The sequence below is a fragment of the Petaurus breviceps genome, unplaced genomic scaffold, assembly GCF_028583685.1.
Source record: "Petaurus breviceps papuanus isolate PSGF00001 unplaced genomic scaffold, PetGlider_PUasm1.0 174, whole genome shotgun sequence".
In the NCBI taxonomy this organism is placed as follows: domain Eukaryota; kingdom Metazoa; phylum Chordata; class Mammalia; order Diprotodontia; family Petauridae; genus Petaurus; species Petaurus breviceps.
The window spans coordinates 36,767,320-36,786,619 of NW_027185761.1; the positions used below are offsets into that span (position 1 = coordinate 36,767,320).

The window sequence follows — 19,300 nt, forward strand, 5'->3', positions numbered from 1 at the left end:
TTGTGAAAGTACAATCTTGGATCCCTTCCCTTCCATTACTAAAGGGCTTCTCAATGCTTTTGTGATGGTGTGAAAAGGGTTCTGTGATTAATTTCTAAATCCAAACAACAGCAAAGCTGATAGTATGAAGAGTCCCAGAACTTTTATTTGTGATCTTTAAATAAATCCCTAATCGATTTGTTTCCTGTCAATTAACTCAAATAGCACCATTGTCATCAGATGACTAAGATGTTCTTATTCAATTCTGTGACATTGCTTAATGAAGGTGGGGGGAGAGAGAGGGAAAGAAAGGGAGAGAGGGAGGGAGAGGAAGAGAGGAAGAGAGGGAGAGGGAAAGGGAAAGAGGGAGAGAGAAGGAGGGAGGGAGAGAGGGAGAGAGAGAGAGAAAGAAAGAATAACAGTCAGTTCAGAGGAAGTGGGAAAGTTCTCCATCCTACAGGCCATATATCCTTTTTGTAAAATGAAATCTGGTAGTTTCTACATGCAATTTTCAGATTATGACCATATGGTAATATTTCCCTAGAGAACAGTTACTTCCAATTTGTAAAACTAAAATAACATATCCAGGAAAGAGCAACGCCAAAAGAGGAATACAAAAACCCCATTCTCTGCCATCCCTTGAGAACAACTTAGCATATCTACAAATCTGTAGTATATTCTAAATCATCATTTATTATTAAATGATTTGTAGTTATTTGACCTCTTATGGAATAGGAATGGGCATGTAATATAAATTCTGCTGTTATATTTGGGAAAATAAAAAGAAATAAATTAAATTTAAAAAAAACTAGCTGCATGAAATTTCTTGGAAAAAATAAAAAGTGCAAAATACCTCTAATTGACAGATAGGCAGTAACTGCAACCTCTCCTCGAGGACTCTTCACCCAACAAGTATATGGGCCAGTGTCTTCTTTTGTTGTTTCTTTGATTTCTAAGGTTCCATTTTCATGTGTAGTGTAATGTGGACCTTCAAGCCTTTCAACTTTTGATGGCTTTTGCCTATTGATAATTAAAATCATGAATTAATTCAATGAATCAATTTTACATTTGAAAAAAAAATCAACCAACTCAAAATTGACTTTATTAAGGGGAGGGGTAATATTTTTTTGTTCCCTTGTTTTAATTTCAACATCTAGTACAGTGTCTTCAGTACAGTACAAGTTAATGAATGATCGTTGAAATAAATTTTATTGATTTCTCTCTAATCATTGAATCATAGCCTTTTAAAGCTGTATTGCTCCTCTAACAACATCTATTTCAATCACTTCATTGAAAATATAATAATGGGGTGGCTAGGTGACTCACTGAATAAAGCACCAGCCCTGGAGTCAGGAGGACCTGAGTTCAAATCTGGCCTCAGACACTTAATACAAAAACTAGCTGTGTGACCTTGGGCAAGTCACTTAACCCCAATTGCCCTCCAAAAAGCAAAAAACAAATTAAGAAAAATAAAATATAATAAGATTGAGGAAAAGAGAGAACAGATGACTTATCTGAGCTAATTTTTATTTTCTAATCTCTAGTTTCTATAAATGGTGGACAGTTACAATACTTGTCTCTCTGATTACTTCTCAAAGCTGAACAGAAGTTGACCTATATGAAAAACTGAATAAATCCTTTTTGTTTAATTTATTGTATTTTGAAAAAATGCTCAATTATGGCTACAGGATACTAAATGGAACCCACGTGAAACAAAATGGTAAATGAAGCTTCTTCAAGTTTATATCAATACTTTTTGTACCTTAGTTCTGCAGACAAATAACATGTTGCTAGATCTCTAGTCCAAGGGAAAACAAACAAGGACACAATAGGACAAGGGCGATGTCCTTATCTTGGGGGATTCATTTCCATTCTACTGAAAACTGAGTTCCCCATTGCTTATGAAGATACAGCATTTCTTCTAGAGACATACTTGGAAATCAAATGCGACCACAGACTCCATGTGATAAGACTGTAAGACTTCCCAGTTTGGAGCTGCTGAGCAAAGAAAGCACTGCCCATCCTGATTTAAAGACTGGCATATGGCAGCAGCCTTCATCAGGAAAGTGAGGCCCTCTCAAACAGTCCCAGTTGTGTTGTCTGTATTGCCTTTCACTTAGGATTCTATAATAGCCTTGTAAGATCATAGATTATAAGATGATAGAATTAGAGCGAGATGGCTTCTTAGAGACCATGCAGTGTAAGCCTCTCATTTTAGAGATAAGGGAAGAGAGGTATGCTGAAGCTGGAGACTTGCTCAGAGTGCAATGGACAGAAAGTATCTGGATTCAAACTCAGGTCTTACCAACTCCAAGTCCAGATACCCAATCCCTGGCACTTGTAAGGATTTTTAGTCAGTTCTGCTCTTCAGAGAAGCTAGATTCCCTGTCTGGGATCACATTGCCAAGACCAATCAATAACAATTAATTATGTGTCTTAATTATGTGTCAATTTGTTATAGAGGATGATTCTCTAAAAGGGTAAAGGGAAGGCAACTACAGAAAACTGTAAAGATGTAAGGAATAAAACATATCGTTAAAAACTATTTTTTTTTAAAAAGGATTTATTACATGTCTTCTATGTTCCAGGCACTGTTTTTATACACTTGTATTTATACAAGTACAAAGAATGAAATACTGATCACCGCAGAGCACATATCTAAATCAGAGATTTAGAGTTGGAATCCATCTCACTCTTTGTTTTGATAACCCAGATCCTATTTGTGTAACCAGGCCCAATTTCAAATCCTACCACTTCCACTTATGAGTTTGACCTTGAGTGAATCATTCCAACTCTCTGGGCCTTGGTTTTCTCAATTATAAAATGAAGAAGTTGAGCTGGATGGCCTCTATTAAAGTTTAATGGCAAACTCATTTGTAGTTCTTAAATGCAGTCATTTGGAATTCTTCAAAAAGATTCAGTCGATATTTTATTTAAATATTTGTGCTGTTGATGGTTATATAAACAGTCAGAGAACAGGCTGCAATTCGTTGTTAGGGGCAAGTGGAAAAAAAAGTCGCCAGCCTCATCGGTCTTCCTTAATAAGAACAGTGTTATTGGGTTTTTGTTTTTGGTTTTTTAGAACAGAAGAACATAATGGAAAAGGTTAGGGGAAAAACTTTTCAAACCAGTTTCTCTTAACTCCTTCACTATTTGAAAACCTGTAGCGAAGTGGGGCAGTTCCAGCAGAAGGAAACATGATAGCACCAATCCATAATACCAGCTCTGCAATGTCAGACGTGTGAGTTTCCCTTCTACATGACTGTGCTTTCCACACATGTTCTTGTGTGCATATTCTTCATGCGATTTCTATTCAGGTCCAATTCTTCCCTCCTTAGGTCATATATATTTGTGGTAGAGTGAATGCAAATTCAATGGAGAAAATGATCCCAGGTTACATTAATAAATTAAATACCTGTGTTGTGGACTACAAATGTCTTCTGAATGCCTAGGTAAAATACACATTTGATTGGATCTTATGAAGCTTGAAAGGACTCTGACCTATGATGTTGCACTGTGGACCGTCTAGCCCCTGCACTTGAGAACTTAGAGGGCCACATGTAGCCTAGAGGCTGAAGGTCACTGCTCTAGCCATTAGCAGCTGGAAAACTACCTCAGATTTGGAATAATTTTTGTAAAGTATCCTCTTCAAAGCATGTTCACAAATATCTTCTGTCAATACTTTTATTACTCACTTCTGTCTTCAGTTCAACAGAGCTGCTGTGGTTAGTAAGCCTCTCCCCTGCAGGAGAAGTCTAGAGGTCTCTTCATTTGCCCTTTAACCAATGTCTACCAAGTTCTGTCTTGTTCAATGAATACAAAAGTCTCCTTAGCAAGGATGATAACATAAGACAGAAGCTCAGATTTTTCTATCTCTGTCCTATATCACCTGGATCACTCATTTCAAATCTCACCTGATTGAGGACTAGAAACCCACACTGGTTCTTTGTCTTTACTATTCTTTCTGGGCAAGGGCAGGGTACCAAGTCTGTCTTTCCTCAAATGGCAATGGAGCTCAATGATACTATACTTGGGAAATCTCTTTTAACCACCCCTTTTGTCGGTTTATTTTATTTTTTTACTATGTGTCCCCAGTCAAGTTCCTTGAGTTCTGTTTGCCTCAGTTTCCTCATCTATAAAATGTAGATACCTACCTCATAATGGAGTTGTGAAGATGAAATTAGATAATTGTAAAGTGCATAGCACAGTGCCTGATATCTAGTAATCACTATATAAATATTAGTTGTTATTACTAATATTATCATTATAATTATTGTTAATTGATGTTTTGTGGTTGAAGTTACTATTATACAAATTTTAAAGGGCTGAAATAATTGAAGAGGGCAAAAAAAAGGCCTTTGACTTTTGCCCCGGTCCTGCAGTAACAAATCAAAAAACTGACCTCTTTCTAATCTCTTTACAATTCTTAAGTTTATCATAAAACTTTGTAAAAGCATCATTAACATTTAATACAAGGTTGATAGTTAATTATATTTCTTCTAGGTTTACTGCTTAATATCTTAAAGACATTGAGCATATATATTATAATTGCCCAACAATGATGTATAGTAAGTGTATCATACCCTTTTAAGGAAAACAAAATTCAAACTTACCAAGTAATCACTGCAGGAGGAGAGGCAAAAACTTCACAAAATAAGAAAGCACTGTAACCAACGACAGCAGCATAACCTTCATTATCTGGGGTTTGCATCAATGGAGAAATATCTACAAATCAAAGCAGAATTCAAATTCTATGTCTCGTCTTTTAAGTTAAAATGCAATTGAAAATCAAAGATCCTATGTCATTTGCTTGCATATATTTTAAAAATACAGAAAATGTTTATGCAAAATAATAAATGTGATATATAATAGAAAATATAATACAAGATAGCTACCTATATTTTTAATTGTTAAATCAGAACCATCATCTAATTTAATACATAATTGGAAGCATCTGTTTTTCTTTGACATTATATGCCCCAAAACAATGAGAGAACAGAGTCATATGCATTAAGTTTTATTCTTTCCCCCTTATGTGCTGTTGTTGTTAAAATGCAAGCTAGACTCATTAATCAAATTAGAATATGCTGTTGGTAAAAGCTTTTCTTTACAATATTCCTCTTACAAACCGCAATCTGTTTTAGAGGAACACTTACCTAAAACATTGATGTTGGCAGTGGCAAGAATTTTGCCATGTACATTTGTGGCTTCACACTGGTATACACCAGTATGATTCAACTGCATATTGACGAAACTGATCTCTCCTGGGAAGAACACCATACCAGGGAGGGGGTGCTCTTCTGAAAAACATCAAGGTATGTAAACTCAATAAATAAGGATGCATTATATACTCACAAGTCATTTATTAATACTATTCTTCAGTATTTTTTAAAAGTACAAATAAGATAACCCCTAATATTTCTCATTCAAATTTTCCCTGTTGTATCTTCTAACATATTCCCAGTTACCTTTTTTTAGGTAAGTCCTTGTTGATTAATCCTCCCTTTTGGTGAACTTATTCCACTCTTTATAAAGCAGACAGAAAATCACCAATCCCTTCTATAACAAGAAATTTTAAAAAAAAACTCTGTCTTTACTTTGTATTTACTGGTTGTATTTGTTATAATCTGTTAATATTTAGAATTCAGTCTCACACTCAAAAAACTCAGCTAGCTCTCTATCCATTACCTATTTATAGTAGAATGTAAGGTTTTTGAAGGCAGGGAATGAATTATTGTATTTGTATCTCTAGCATGTAACACAAATACTGATACATAGTAGCCATTTAATAAAGGTTATTGGTGCAAATATATATACATAAATAAATGTATATTTATATATAATATTTGTTCTATATATACTTAATAGGTACACACATGTATACCTCTACATATGTATGAATGCACACATGTATATTATATAGATGTATACATTTGTGTGTACATATATATACACCTATATAGGTATATGTGTGCATACATATACCTATATAGGTATACATTGGTGTAAGTATACCTTGGTATAATATGTATGTGGTATATGCATATATCTATATATGAGTGTTAATGTAATGTCTACATATTTATGTGTGTATGTATTTATTTATATTTTATAGAATGTAACCATCTTTCCAAGGTAAAACAGGAAGTATACAAGGGTGGGATTTGAACCTATGTCTTCATGAATCTATGCCTAATACTTTATTGTACCAGGATTTCCCTTCCCTTTATAAAACTGAACTTACTTGACACTATGGTTGCATTTCAAGACCATCAATATTCTGAATCCCATCCACTTTTCCATACATAGAACCTAGAATTACCCAACATCCTTGGACTTCCAGCTAGAAGAGCTGTACCCTTCCTCTGTTCACTTAGCACTTAGTCAATAAAACAAATAATCACCAAATATTCATTAAGCATCCACTATATGTCAGACACTGTGGTATGTGATAGGCTTACAAAATAACAAGAATATCAACATCATTTACTCTTAGTGCCCACACACCTCCATGAGGGGAGATTCTACATCTGCTGCCTTCAAACCTGCCCATGTCTCCCTCATCCTCAAAAAATCCTCCCTTAATCTATCCATCTTCTAAGCCATCGTCTCCTTTCTGTTATTTTACTTCTTAAGAAAGCCCTTGACAACTGTGCCCATACCCTTTTTCCTCTCATCTTAATTCTCTACCATCTGTCTTTTGATCTCATAATTGAACTGAAACTGTCCCTTCCAAATTTATCATTTATCACTTAATTGCCAAATGCAATGACTTGTTCTCAACCCAAGCACTTTTTGACCTCTCTACTATATTCATAGTCTTCTCATCCTAGATACTCTTACCTCACCAGAGATGTTTTATTTTATTTTGGTTGCACTGCTATTACCTGATTCTTCCCCTGACCCTTGTTTCTCCTCCTCTTATTTGTTTTTTATCTCATTCTCTTTTATTAGATTTGCATCCACACCACACCCTCTAACGATGGATATCCTTCATGACTCTTTTCAGGAAGCTCTTCTCATTTAGTTTTATACCATATCCCTATTTGCTCTCATCAGTTCTCATGCTATCCATTTTCGTTTCTATGATCTTTCCCACATCTATATATCCTGTTCTTATTTTGTCTCCATAATTATAGCCAACCCTTTCCCTTTGAATCTTGGGTAGCCCATGTGCATCTGAAACAACTCATTGCCCCTCATTCCTTGTCAACTTTCCCATTGTTTTTGTGGGTCAGGCCTGCAATGTCATCACCATCCTCTAGTCCTTACTTTTATTCACACCAAATATTCATTGTGTCACATCTTATAATTTCTACTTTCAAAACCTCCTCTCATAAACATACTTTTTCCACTCACATAATCTCAATCCTACTTCAGTCCCTCATAACCTCTTGCCTAGATAATTGCAATAGCCCTCTATGTTCCAAGTCTCTGACCCTCCCAATCCAATTTCCACCCTGTTATCAAGGTGATTTTTGGAAAGCACAGGTCTGACCATGTTAGTTACTTGTTCAATGAGATCAAATCTTCCGGGATCAAATACAAAGTTCTATGATAGTCTTCATTCCTCTTCCGTTTTTATTTATATGTGTGCATATGTATATACCCATATGCTCATGCATATGCATGCATGTATATGCATGTGTGCATGCATTGGTATGTGTTCATCTACATGCATTTAAATATACATGCATATTATACATGCATATACAAATATACAGGTGCATGGGTACAAATGCATGTGTATCATGTCTGTATACTATATATGTATATTTTGTTTTAATGTGAGGGGCGTATGTGCCTATATATGCATGAATGTGTATATACCAAAGTATATATTAATATATTGTATATGTGTGTATGTATATTTTATAGAATTTAACCAGCTTTCCCAAGATTAGACAGAAAACATTTAAGTATATATACATCATGTAGGCATGTGTTTATGTGCATGTATGTATACACACATGTATATTTCTATATACACACAGATATAAATATATGTAGATATCTACATTTATATATCTATCATCTATCTGTCTGTCTGTCTGACTGACTGTCTGTCTGTCTGTCTGTCTACCTCTCTCTCCTCTCTCTCTATCTGTCTATCTAGTATGTGCTTGGTATTTGCATGTTGTCTCCCCATTCCTCATATTTCAAGAACTTAACAAAAACACCTACCACATAGTGCTTCATAACTTTTTGTTAAATGAACTGACTGAATGAGAGAAATAGGGACATTTACAAAAGAAAAAAAACTCAGTTTGAAGGGAAAGACAATGAGCTTTGCTTTGTTCCTTTTGAATATGGATGTCTCCAGAACATCATGTTTGAAGTGTTCAGGAGGCAGTTGAAGATATGATCCTGAAGGTCAGTAGAGAGAATGGAGTTAGCTACGTAGATCTGTGAGTCCTCTGTATAGACATGGATGGTAATTAACACGATGGGAGCTTAGGAGATCACCAAAGGCGCATATTATAATTTGCATGACAATTATCTGTGTAAGACATTTCCATCTGCCAGATTTTAGGCTTCTTGATGTAGGGAATATATATTATTAATATCTCTCTCCTTCCCGTGTATAGCAAAAAGAATTAATAGACTAGGTGCTAGAAAAAAAGTCAAACACAGGGACAAATAAATGAATGCTGCTTGAGGAGGACTTGCATTTTTTTCTTTCTTTGCATCCCCAGTGCCTAACACCATATCTTGCACATTGTGAATCCTTAATAAATACGTATTGCATTGAATGAAATTAGCCAGGCATGGTCTTTCTTCCATGCCGCTGTACTCCTGTTTTTATGTGTTTGTCCTTGCAGTTTCTCTTACCACAGATGACACCCCCATCCATTCTCTGCCTGTTCAAATGCTGCCCATCCTTTGGGTCCCAGCTAAAATTCCGCTTCCCTTCAATAGTGACTATTGTTTACCATACATTCTCACCTTTCTCTGAAAAGGTAGAGCTCCTTATTTTGATATTTAACACATCTGAAGCACCAGGACATCCAGGACTGTGAGTCTCATACTCTTTTCATGTATTGTTCTATACATAGAATTTTCTCAAGACATGGAGACAAATACAAACATACATATATATGTATGTGTAGACTTACATCGCACAATACCCTTTTATACATATGTGTATATATAAACATATATGTACACATGTGTATATGTCGAAGGACTTGACTTCTTGAGTCTATCCTATTATTTTAAAAATTCCTTGTATAGAGTTGCCTTAAAATTAAGTGGGGTTTGACCTATGACCAAAGGACAAAATACATACATGCATGCCTATATACATATGTACATGCACATGTGTATATGTACATATTTATTTGCCAAAACAGATATGTTGAAATTGTAAATGCTAGAGTCATTTCCAAATATTGACTTCAATGAAGCTTAGGGATCATTATGCAATTCTAGATTTAAAGTTAAAAAGCATCTTAATGAACATTGAGCCCAACTTCTTCACTTTTAGCTGAGGATCTGAGACTCAGAGACAGTGACTTGCCCTTTGTCACACAGATTTTCAGCATCTTAGGCATTATCTAAACTCAGGACATCATTAGTTCAAGTCTAGTTCTGTGTACACTATATCACAGTGCCTCAAGACTTTATACATCCATGGATTCCTCCTCTATTCTTCACAGATAATTTATTTGACTGAGAACAGTATATGGAGTCTGAAGAAATGTGTTTGAATCTCAGTCCTGGTACTTACTATCCACATGGCTTGGGAAATTCATTTAACCTTTAAAGATTCCAGATTCCTTCATAAAATTTCTAAGGTTCCTCCTAGCCTTTAGGTTCAAGATCTTTGATGTTATTAATATCATTTTTAAAATCATGAAACCATTGATGGATTCATTTATTCAAAAAACATTCATTAAACATCTATTATTTTCTGAGCATTTTCAGGCACACAGGGAATTACAAAGTTTAGATAAGCTTTCTGCCCTAATGGATCTTATAATCTAATAGAAGAATAACAGTCAGAAACGGACAACTAGAATCAATTAATAAATCAATAGTTGCTACGAGGAAGCATTTATCAAGCAGTTACTAACTGCTAAATGCTTGGAATAAGAAAGTCAAAAATAGAGTAATCCCTGTCCTAAAGGGATTGTCATTCAACAATATAAAATAGACAATTCATTAAAAGGACATCAGAACAGTTTTAAAGCAAAGTACTGTATAAGATTTTTGGCAAAGTTCATCATCACCAGGGACCTATCAGGTTTCACATAAAAAGCAGTATTAATAATAAGATTTAAAGATCAGGTACAAATTCAAGAAAGGAAACTTAATTCAACATTTTCCCCTTATTCAACACCTGTAGAAAGAGAACAAATCTTGTGCTTTCCCTCTGCCATGATCTCCAGCTTACCTGGTACATAACCTGTTTGTCCATAAAAAGTGGGTCTTTGCAAGACCCATTGTTTCATCAACATAGGTTCTCCATCCAAAATAATAATAATAATAATGATCTTGCTTCATAAATAACCATGGCTAAAACTTTGATGACCAGATGAACCATCTTCTGGTGACAAGGTGCCACATTGCAGCTAGGCAGGCAAGTCCTGGTCTACCAGCTACAAAGTCCACCACTGATAATCCACAATCCGTTTGCAGTGTGGTAATCCCTTCCAGAGTGTACATTCTACTTGTCTAAGGTTGACCTTCATGTCACAATGAGGGTAAGCTCCTTGTGTGAGCAGGGAATGTTTCATTGTTTGCATTTGCTCTCTAACAATAATACCTGTAAATACATGTTGATTGCCTGTTTGCTAATTTGATAGATAAGCTTTGTGGAGAGAATAATTTATATATCTAAATACAGGTTCTAAGTTTATGTTATTTTCCACCCTAAATAAAATAAGTCTAATTGTTTTGCTTTTCCCCATAGGAATGGATCATTCTTTCTCTATTCTAGACCTGTTTCTCTTCTTGTTTGCTTAATAAATATACATGAGGACTCAAACTAAATAAGCATACATATCATTAAGTGTACACATAGTTCAATATTCATTTATGTATCATCTAGTTTACAATTCAATTTTATAAATGCTTATTCATCACTATGATCAGAGACCAGGCCCTGCCATCCTGACCCCATGACACTTACCTTCAAGTTGTAGCTAGGACAATACATAAATAATCACTATAGTCAAAAAAAAATAAAACAGAAAAAGCACATTAAAGAGGTAGAAAGTGAAATCTTTGGAAGGAGCCATGAATAAACAAACTCTTCCCAAACCTGTTAATAGTATTTGCTTTGGGTCTTCAAACTTGGGTATGATTTTGACAGATGGAGATGAAGCAGAGCACTCTAGGTACAGGAAGCAGTATAAGGAAAAGTACAAAGGCTTGAAGATCTGGAATATTTACAAGGAATTGTAAGCAGTCAAGTTTGACTGATACGTGAGTTCAGAAAGAAGAGAGGCTTGAACTCACAACTCTAGAACCAAGTGTAGGGAGCAAAAAGTAGTTTAAAATATAATTAGGAAATATTTAACAAAATAAATAGACAATAAAACATAGATAATGTTAATTTGTGGTTTTCTGAGTCAATATGTGCCCAAGAGGTGTTTCTATTTGAGTTTGATGCCACTAATGAAAAGGAATGATATAAGATAAAATTGGCAAAGTGAGGTTAGTGGCAGGTTGTGAAAGGCTTTAATGCCAACCTATGTAGTTTGTATATTTCGATTGTGAACAAGAGGCTCTCTCTCTCTCTACACATACAACATACACACATATACACACATGCTCTTGGTTTAAAGGTTAAGGTTCAGAGGTAAGTGAGTAGGACTGGAGAGACTGAAAAGGAGACAACTTCAATAGTCCAGGTTGGTGGTAATAAAGGCCTAAGTTAGGCTACTGGCAGTTGAAGTAGAAAGAAGGCACAAAGCAAGAGATACTTCGAGGTCCAAACAACGGTATCTGGCAACTCATAAGATTCAGGTCATGAAATCAAAGAGAACCAAAGCAAACACTACATTTTTGAACCTTGGTCAACTGGGAAAATTGTATTATCAAGAACAATAGCAAAGTCAGAGTCTGGAGTCTGTATTATAGAGAATCAATTACTTCACCATAGAATAGAAACTTCAGAATAGAGCAACCTGGCCTATTCTTGAAATTAGGCTTATTTATCTGGCTAAATACACTTACTGAGTTCAATTCATCCCACTGAGCTATGAGCTTCAAGGACTGTTAATAGGTAAGAGAATCCAATAGCACTCACGATCAACAGGTAAGCCATTGATTTTCCACTCTATTTCAGGGGCAGGTTCTCCCTCAGCTTCACACAGCAGGATCCCACTGCTCCCAATACTGTACACAGCACTTTCAGGTTTCTTTGTCCAGCGAGGAGGTTCTGGTAATAGAAAACAAGGTAAAAATGTCATATATCGTCGAGGCTGGAAATCCCCAAAATATCCAGCAGATGGCAGGCTCCATCAAGTATTTTCAATAACCGTATGAGGCAGTGGTAAGCTAAATATGACTTACTAAAGAAATATTTAATCCTTTTTTTTGTTATCGTTAACTAGAACAAAAATAACTTACTAAGAATATGTAAATATGGTCATTTTGCTTAGTTCCAGAAATACCTTTCCTCATCAGCGGAGAGCTTAGAGGTGGAAAAACCAGATGGTATGCTGATTTAGTGCTACTGCATGATTCTGGAAGTCTGACAAACAGGACACATGTTTCAAGATTTGTGTTTTCAGAAAAGTCTTCTAAATGGCAAAACACTTAAAAATATACTGAGATTGAAAAAGCTTTCTTGTAAATCTCATACAATTTACTAAATCAGTTTTGCTGAAAGACAGATTTTTTTTTTCTATTTTCTTTCTTTGTTGATTTGTTTTGTTTTTCAAATCACTGTCATATAGCTAGAGAACTGGCCACAAAGTCAGGATGACCTGGGTTCAACTGACCCAAATTTTCCATGTGGCCTTGGACAAATCAGGTAACTTCTAAGGGTGCTGGCAATTCTCTTAAGACTGAACATTTCATAGAAGGTATTAGGCTTCATTGGTAGAGAATATCCTTATGTAAAGGTTCTCTATACTAAGGAAATCACAGATACAATTCCTATCCCTACTCTAGAATTAGGTAACATAATGCTTTTGGATCTTTATGTGAATAAAAATGAACTTTTTTCTTCCATTGCCAATAACATTGTCAAATTTTGTAACCACTGTCAGGAATAAAAACAAACAAAAAAAAACCTAAGAGTTAAAGTATAGATGATTTGGCTTTATTTGAAAATTGCACAATTTATGCATTCTTCTTCCCCTCACCCCACACACTAGTGAATGACCATTTCCCATAAAACTGAGCTTTTATTCTAGAAGAAAAGTCAATAAGAGTGGAATTTAAGAAGAAACACTTAAGGTAAAATTGTTTATACAAGAAACAGGGAAAGTGATAAACATGTCACATGAGGTAAGGGTGTACACACAATGCAGGTCAATTCAAGTCTGAGCAAGGAAACTCATTTTGTAATTGTCTCCTAGGGTGTGGGTATGATATTTTAATTGTTCACCTTTAAGTAGAAAAGAGTTCCACCTTTGTAAATGTGCATTCAGAAACTATACTTTTGGGAAACTATAAAATGGCTAACATGGAGTCTCCCTAATTCTAAAGGCATTTTATATTCAGCATCACTCTTACTAGTCTCACATTTGAGTTGAGTGAAAAAATGTATTTTTACTTGATTTGTTTTTTTACCCAAATAATGACATTCTATTAAATATAGATGAATTATTAATTCAAGCAATGTTTAAATTTTTTACTATTCAGAATGTAGGACTCACTAAAACCCAATGCTTTTAGTAGTTGGTAGGCTAAATTGGTCTTATTACAATATATGCTAGAGAAATGAACACATATTTCAAGGTACCTTCATCAAGATGAGGTCATTTCCCCCCTATTCCATACATCTGGTATTTCCAGTTGCCTTTCACTATCTGTTATAGGATAGCACAATCATCAAATTTTTAGAACTGAAAGAAACTATAAATCTCATAGAAACCAAACCTTCCTTTCATTTTACACATGAGGACATTTCAGAGACATGAAAATCTTGGCCATATTCTTTACACACAGATACAGGCAAAGCTGAAGCCAAGTTCAGATTTTCAGACACATGAGCAAATATTTGTCTACTTCACCCAATGGGCAATGATATGTCACAAGCATAAGATTTATAGGCTCATATGCCGAGAGATGGAAGAGATGTTACATGTCATAGAGGTTCATTGCCTCATTTTACAGATAAGGTAACTGAGAGGTCAAGTAACCTGTCCAGCTGGACCACACAGCCAACTTACTCTATCTCACTGCAGGGTATACAGCAAGTAATTTTGAAATTACCATAATATAAATATATAAGAAAAATAATATTTTTCTCTAATTTTAATTCTACTGTTCTCCATTTCTAACATTTGCATGTATTGTGTGAACTATAGTTAATTCTTCTCTTTCCATTTCTTCATCCATGATTATCTCCTCTGCCTATGCTACATAAAGTGCAGACAGGCACATATATACAAATACATATATGTGTAGATACATATAGATATATGTTTTACTATCTCAGTATATACACACATATGTATAGTACAAATACTTTTTAATCTTCATTTTGTCTTAATTCTTGAGACAAAATTGTGTTCAAAGTGACACAACATAACAGTAATGCTGTCAGTGAAAGAACAAAACATGTTTCATTCTGACCCAGGTCAAAACATAAATACATTATATTACCCAATATTTGCATAATGATAGGAAATAGAACTGTAATTGTATTGGCATAGAGAACTCTTACGTAAGGATGTTTTCTATCAGTGCAGAATAGCAACTTCTGGGAAATGTTCAATCTTAGAGAGTTTCCTAGTACCCTCAGAATATAAGTGATTTGTCCAGGATCACATAGATAATGTGTTCAAGGTAGGACTTGAACCCAGCTCTTCCTGGATCAGGGGCCAGCTCTTTATTGATAATAGCAGGGTGTTCTGCAAAAGACACACTGTGCTTTCAGACAAATGATTTACTAAGCTGTATACAATATGCAATGTCTGATTCCATTTGTTTTTTGTTTTGTTTTGTTTGCCTTTTGGAGGGCAATTGGGGTTAAGTAATTTGCCCAAGGTTACAGGGCTAGTTTTTTTGTGTTAAGTGACTGAGGCCGGATCTGAACTCAGGCCCCCTGACACTGGAGACAGCACATTACTCATGGTGCCACCTAGCCAGCCGCAAGTCCGTGTTTTTAGAAAATATATCAGAATGCTGTATTAAATAGAAGAAGGAGGAGGGGGTAAAATGAGGTATTCGAGGGAGGGTGTAGGACTAGAGGCCTTATCTAGGTGGCAGCTAGTTTTTTGTTATGAAAAGAGAATAAAACATGGAGTCAAAAAAGACCCAGATTCAAATATGGCCTCAGATATATCCTAGCTCTATAACCCTAGGCAAGCTATTGAACTGCTGTGCCTCAGTTTCTTAATTTGTAAAATCATGATAGCAGCATCTACTTCACACATGGTTGTTATATGGATCAAGTAAGCTAACATATATAAATACTTTTCCAAACCTTTGTGGTGGTGGTGGTAATAGTAGTATATGAAAGGCAAAAGCTGCTCTCCAGGACACAAAAATGTGTCCCATTGCCAATGTCAACCCATTGTATGCTGTACCTTGTCAAGGAAAATCCTCATTCACTGTTTGTTCCAGTGGTGCATTTTCCATATCTGATCATGTCATCCCCTACTCAATAAACTCCAGAGGTTCCTTATTGCCTCTAGCAATAGATACAAAATCTTCTATTTGGCACTCAAAGCCCTTCATCAAAGTACCCTCCTATCTTTTTTTTTTCCTTCTTAGACCTCATCCCCATCATGTACTCTTTTATCCAGTGATGCTGGCCTCCTGGCTATTCCATGAACAAAATAGTCCATCTGTTATCTACAGGCATTTTCTCTGGCTGTTCCCCATACCTGGAACATTCTCCCTGCTCCATTCCAATTGCTAACCTCCTTGTCTTCCTCTAAGTCTCAGGTAAAATCCCACATTCTATAGGAAGCCTTCCCCAATCCCTCTTAATTCTAGTGCCTTACTTCTTTTATTTACTATTTATTTTGTATATAACTTATTTTGTACATAGCAGCTTACATGTTGTCTCTCGCATTACAAGGGTTTATTTTTTACCACTTTTTGTATTCCTGGTACTTACCACCGTGCCTGGCACAGTTAACAAATGTTTACTGATTGATGTTCAGCACCAGATTTGCCAATAATTATGGTTAGGAAGTAGTAGGCTTCCTAAGTATTTTCATTTCTATAATTGAGGAACTGATCACAGTGGAAACCACTAGTTGGGTAGACAGAAGTGTGATAAAGATGGTGCCAACGATCTTGTAAGTTAGTTGAATGAAACAGAAAAAATGTATTAACTACCATTTGTCCTGAAAAACTCACAACTGGAATACCAGAAAGTTCAGAAAATGATATTCTCTCTCTCCATCTACTCCCCCTAACTGAAAGTTTTTACCTTTTCCAATATTCTTTTTTTGGGGGGGGGGAGGGGCTTTGGAGAGCAATTGGGGTTAAGTAACTTGTCCAAGGTTACACGACTAGTTTTTTTGTGTTAAGTGTTGGAACCGAACTCAGGTCCTCCCGACTCTGGGGATGGCACTTTCCTCACTGTGCCATGTTTCCCAATATTCATAATAGCTTCCCATTAACATTTGGATCCTAATTTTTGAAATAAACATTTCAGCAGGGTTATACAAAATAATGAAATCAATGTGTGTGTATGTTTTTATCTTAATACTTGAGTGTCATTGTAAATTTTAGGACTTATAGACATAAGATTAAAGTAGTAGAACTTGAACTTCCAACTCGCACACTTTTGATGAGGAAATAAATTTAGTTATGAATGACAGAAAGTTTTTACAAAAGAAAAGGGAGTCATTTTTTATTGTTTGATTTCATGGTGGGTATGTTTTTGTTTTTTGTTTTTTTGGAGGGGTGGGTCAGTTGAAGAGGGTTTCACTCTACTTTCCTAGTCGCCTGGGGGTTATAATTATGTACCAATTTCAGGCTTATTCCAACCTTTTCTTCTGGGATTATGGACTTCTTCCTCATGACTGTTGTGCCCCTTTTGCCCAATTTCCAATCATGGCAAAGTTTTCCATCATGCCCCATATAGGCAGCTATCATAACCTACAAAACCCCATAATATTCCTTCAGATAAAATGCACCCATTTATACTCAGAAACTTACTTCTCACTTTCTTTGAGGTGAACTATTTCTTGTCATGTTATGATTATTTTAACCCTCTTAAGTGTCATGACAAAAGAAATAATGAATATTGCATTATCCCACCCCATGTAGCTTCCACAACGTACCAGAAAAACATATATTTTTTTTATCTTTAATGAAAACACCCTAACATTTTGCTTAGAACTACTATAGAATTCCAAACATTTTACATGTGCATATAGCTTTAGAATCCTGATCAGAGGATTAGATTTGGGCTTTTTGTACAAAAGAAAAAGTGATAACCTACAAGATATCCTAACACAACAGGTGTCTTTGTAAAGTCACAAGGGATGATAAGAAAATGGACTTGGTGGTCAAGTCCAATGAGTGTTTTGCTATATAGTTAATCTTCATTCTTTCTCTAGGGAATTGGTCTGGGAAAGAATAGGATCAGAAAGATAGAAGACATCCATCAAAAATGAGTGCATCCCTCTGCTGCCTCTCTCCCCATATGATTAATGGGGGGCATTTCTTGATTTCAGACTTTAGAAAAAGGAAGTCTTTTTAGATTCTGGCTGACTTTCACTTGGATTTGTGAAGCAGAGCTCCTGATACATAGAACCAAAGGACACCTATAGTAGTTTTTTCTTTGGCGAGAAGGATTTAATGATTCTCATAAAAAACACTATTTACATCTCAATAGAGTTAGTACTTGTTTTATGAATAGTGAAGATAATTTGTTCAAGGAACTTATGGGAACATAGAATCCTATGGTCAACACTTTGAATTCCTTAATTCTGCATTCAAGATAAGTTCTTTCTTTTTCTTGTTTTTCCCTTTTCTTTCTTTTTTTTGTGGTAACTCTTGCAATTCCTTTGAAAGCTTCAATTTTACAGTCAAGAAAACCATGGCCAGATTGTTAAAATATTCAGCTACTGTAGCACAGTTCCAGACCATCTGGAAGGATTTCTAATAGTCAGCAACTTGGAGGATCGTAGCAGTGAACAATTATCCATCTCTGGAATTTATGTGTGCACGGATATATAAGCAAGAGAAAATATTCATTTTGTACAGAGTATCACAGTCTGGCAATATGATTGTCCATTAGAGAACCCTCAAAGTGATGGAGGGAATACTAATGTAAAGACTTCCTAACCCTCTCCCTCTGGATTTCTTTCTGAAGGTGAGTATGAGTTAACACAAGAATAAGTGGCTATTAGCAGATAGTAGTTTGGGTGTTGAGTGTATTTACCAATACGTGCATGATTTTATTGTGCCAAAGAAAACTGATGATCCCAGGTCTGGTTTTCACCCTGTCTATAGCACTTTTTTCTAAGGATAAAAACTAAGTTGTGACATCAAAATAGCATTTATCTTGGAAACCACACATTTTAGAAAGTCAAAACATCATTTGTATCTTAAATTATAAATACAATTTGCCTTTTACCTTAATGAACTCAAAATATTGGGCCAATCCAAATATATAAATTACATTGACTTTCTTTAAAAAAATCATTCTATTAGAGACAACATGTGAGGCCCCAAGCAACAGTTTCCTAGCTCTGTTGACACACCACAAAGAGATATATGAGACCAGTATCCAAATGACAATTCTTTGCAGTTAACAAAATCACATACAGTAAAATCCTTACTCAAATTATCAGATTGCATAATCTTTAAAATAGCAAATTACAAGATGATTAGGAAACCTTTATTTCTGCTGTGCAGAAGTAAAATGCCTAAATGAATTCCATACTTGAACCAATGCCACTAATTGATAATTCTTCATTATGAATTTAAAACAACTGAAATAAGCATCTATTCCCCAAGAGAAAACAAATCCAATTTTTTTTTTCTTTTTCATTCTTTTTAAAACTTTTTCAACCACAAAATACATGTCAGTCAACCCAATTATGTTAGGATCTGACTAGCATAGTAAATGTTTTGGAATGGAACTCTTCTTGAACTGCTTATGATATGATGTTGTGTCATTTGTTTTCTGTGTTTCTCTTTGTGATATTTAATTTAAAGAGAAGGAAGA

The 19,300-nt window shown here is 35.2% G+C and overlaps 1 protein-coding gene across 5 annotated transcripts in view; it reads right to left on the reverse strand.

The window, feature by feature from the left end:
- CHL1 (cell adhesion molecule L1 like) overlaps positions 1 to 19,300 on the reverse strand; it is a 279,616-nt gene that overhangs the window by 55,287 nt on the left and 205,029 nt on the right. For all 5 annotated transcript variants that reach the window (XM_069084078.1, XM_069084075.1, XM_069084080.1 and 2 more), the window contains 4 exons: positions 12,236 to 12,367; positions 5,136 to 5,279; positions 4,593 to 4,704; positions 833 to 999 (listed from right to left, as the gene is read on the reverse strand). In XM_069084078.1, the coding sequence (XP_068940179.1) occupies positions 833 to 999; positions 4,593 to 4,704; positions 5,136 to 5,279; positions 12,236 to 12,367 (555 nt within the window). The remainder of the gene's footprint in view (positions 1 to 832; positions 1,000 to 4,592; positions 4,705 to 5,135; positions 5,280 to 12,235; positions 12,368 to 19,300) is intronic.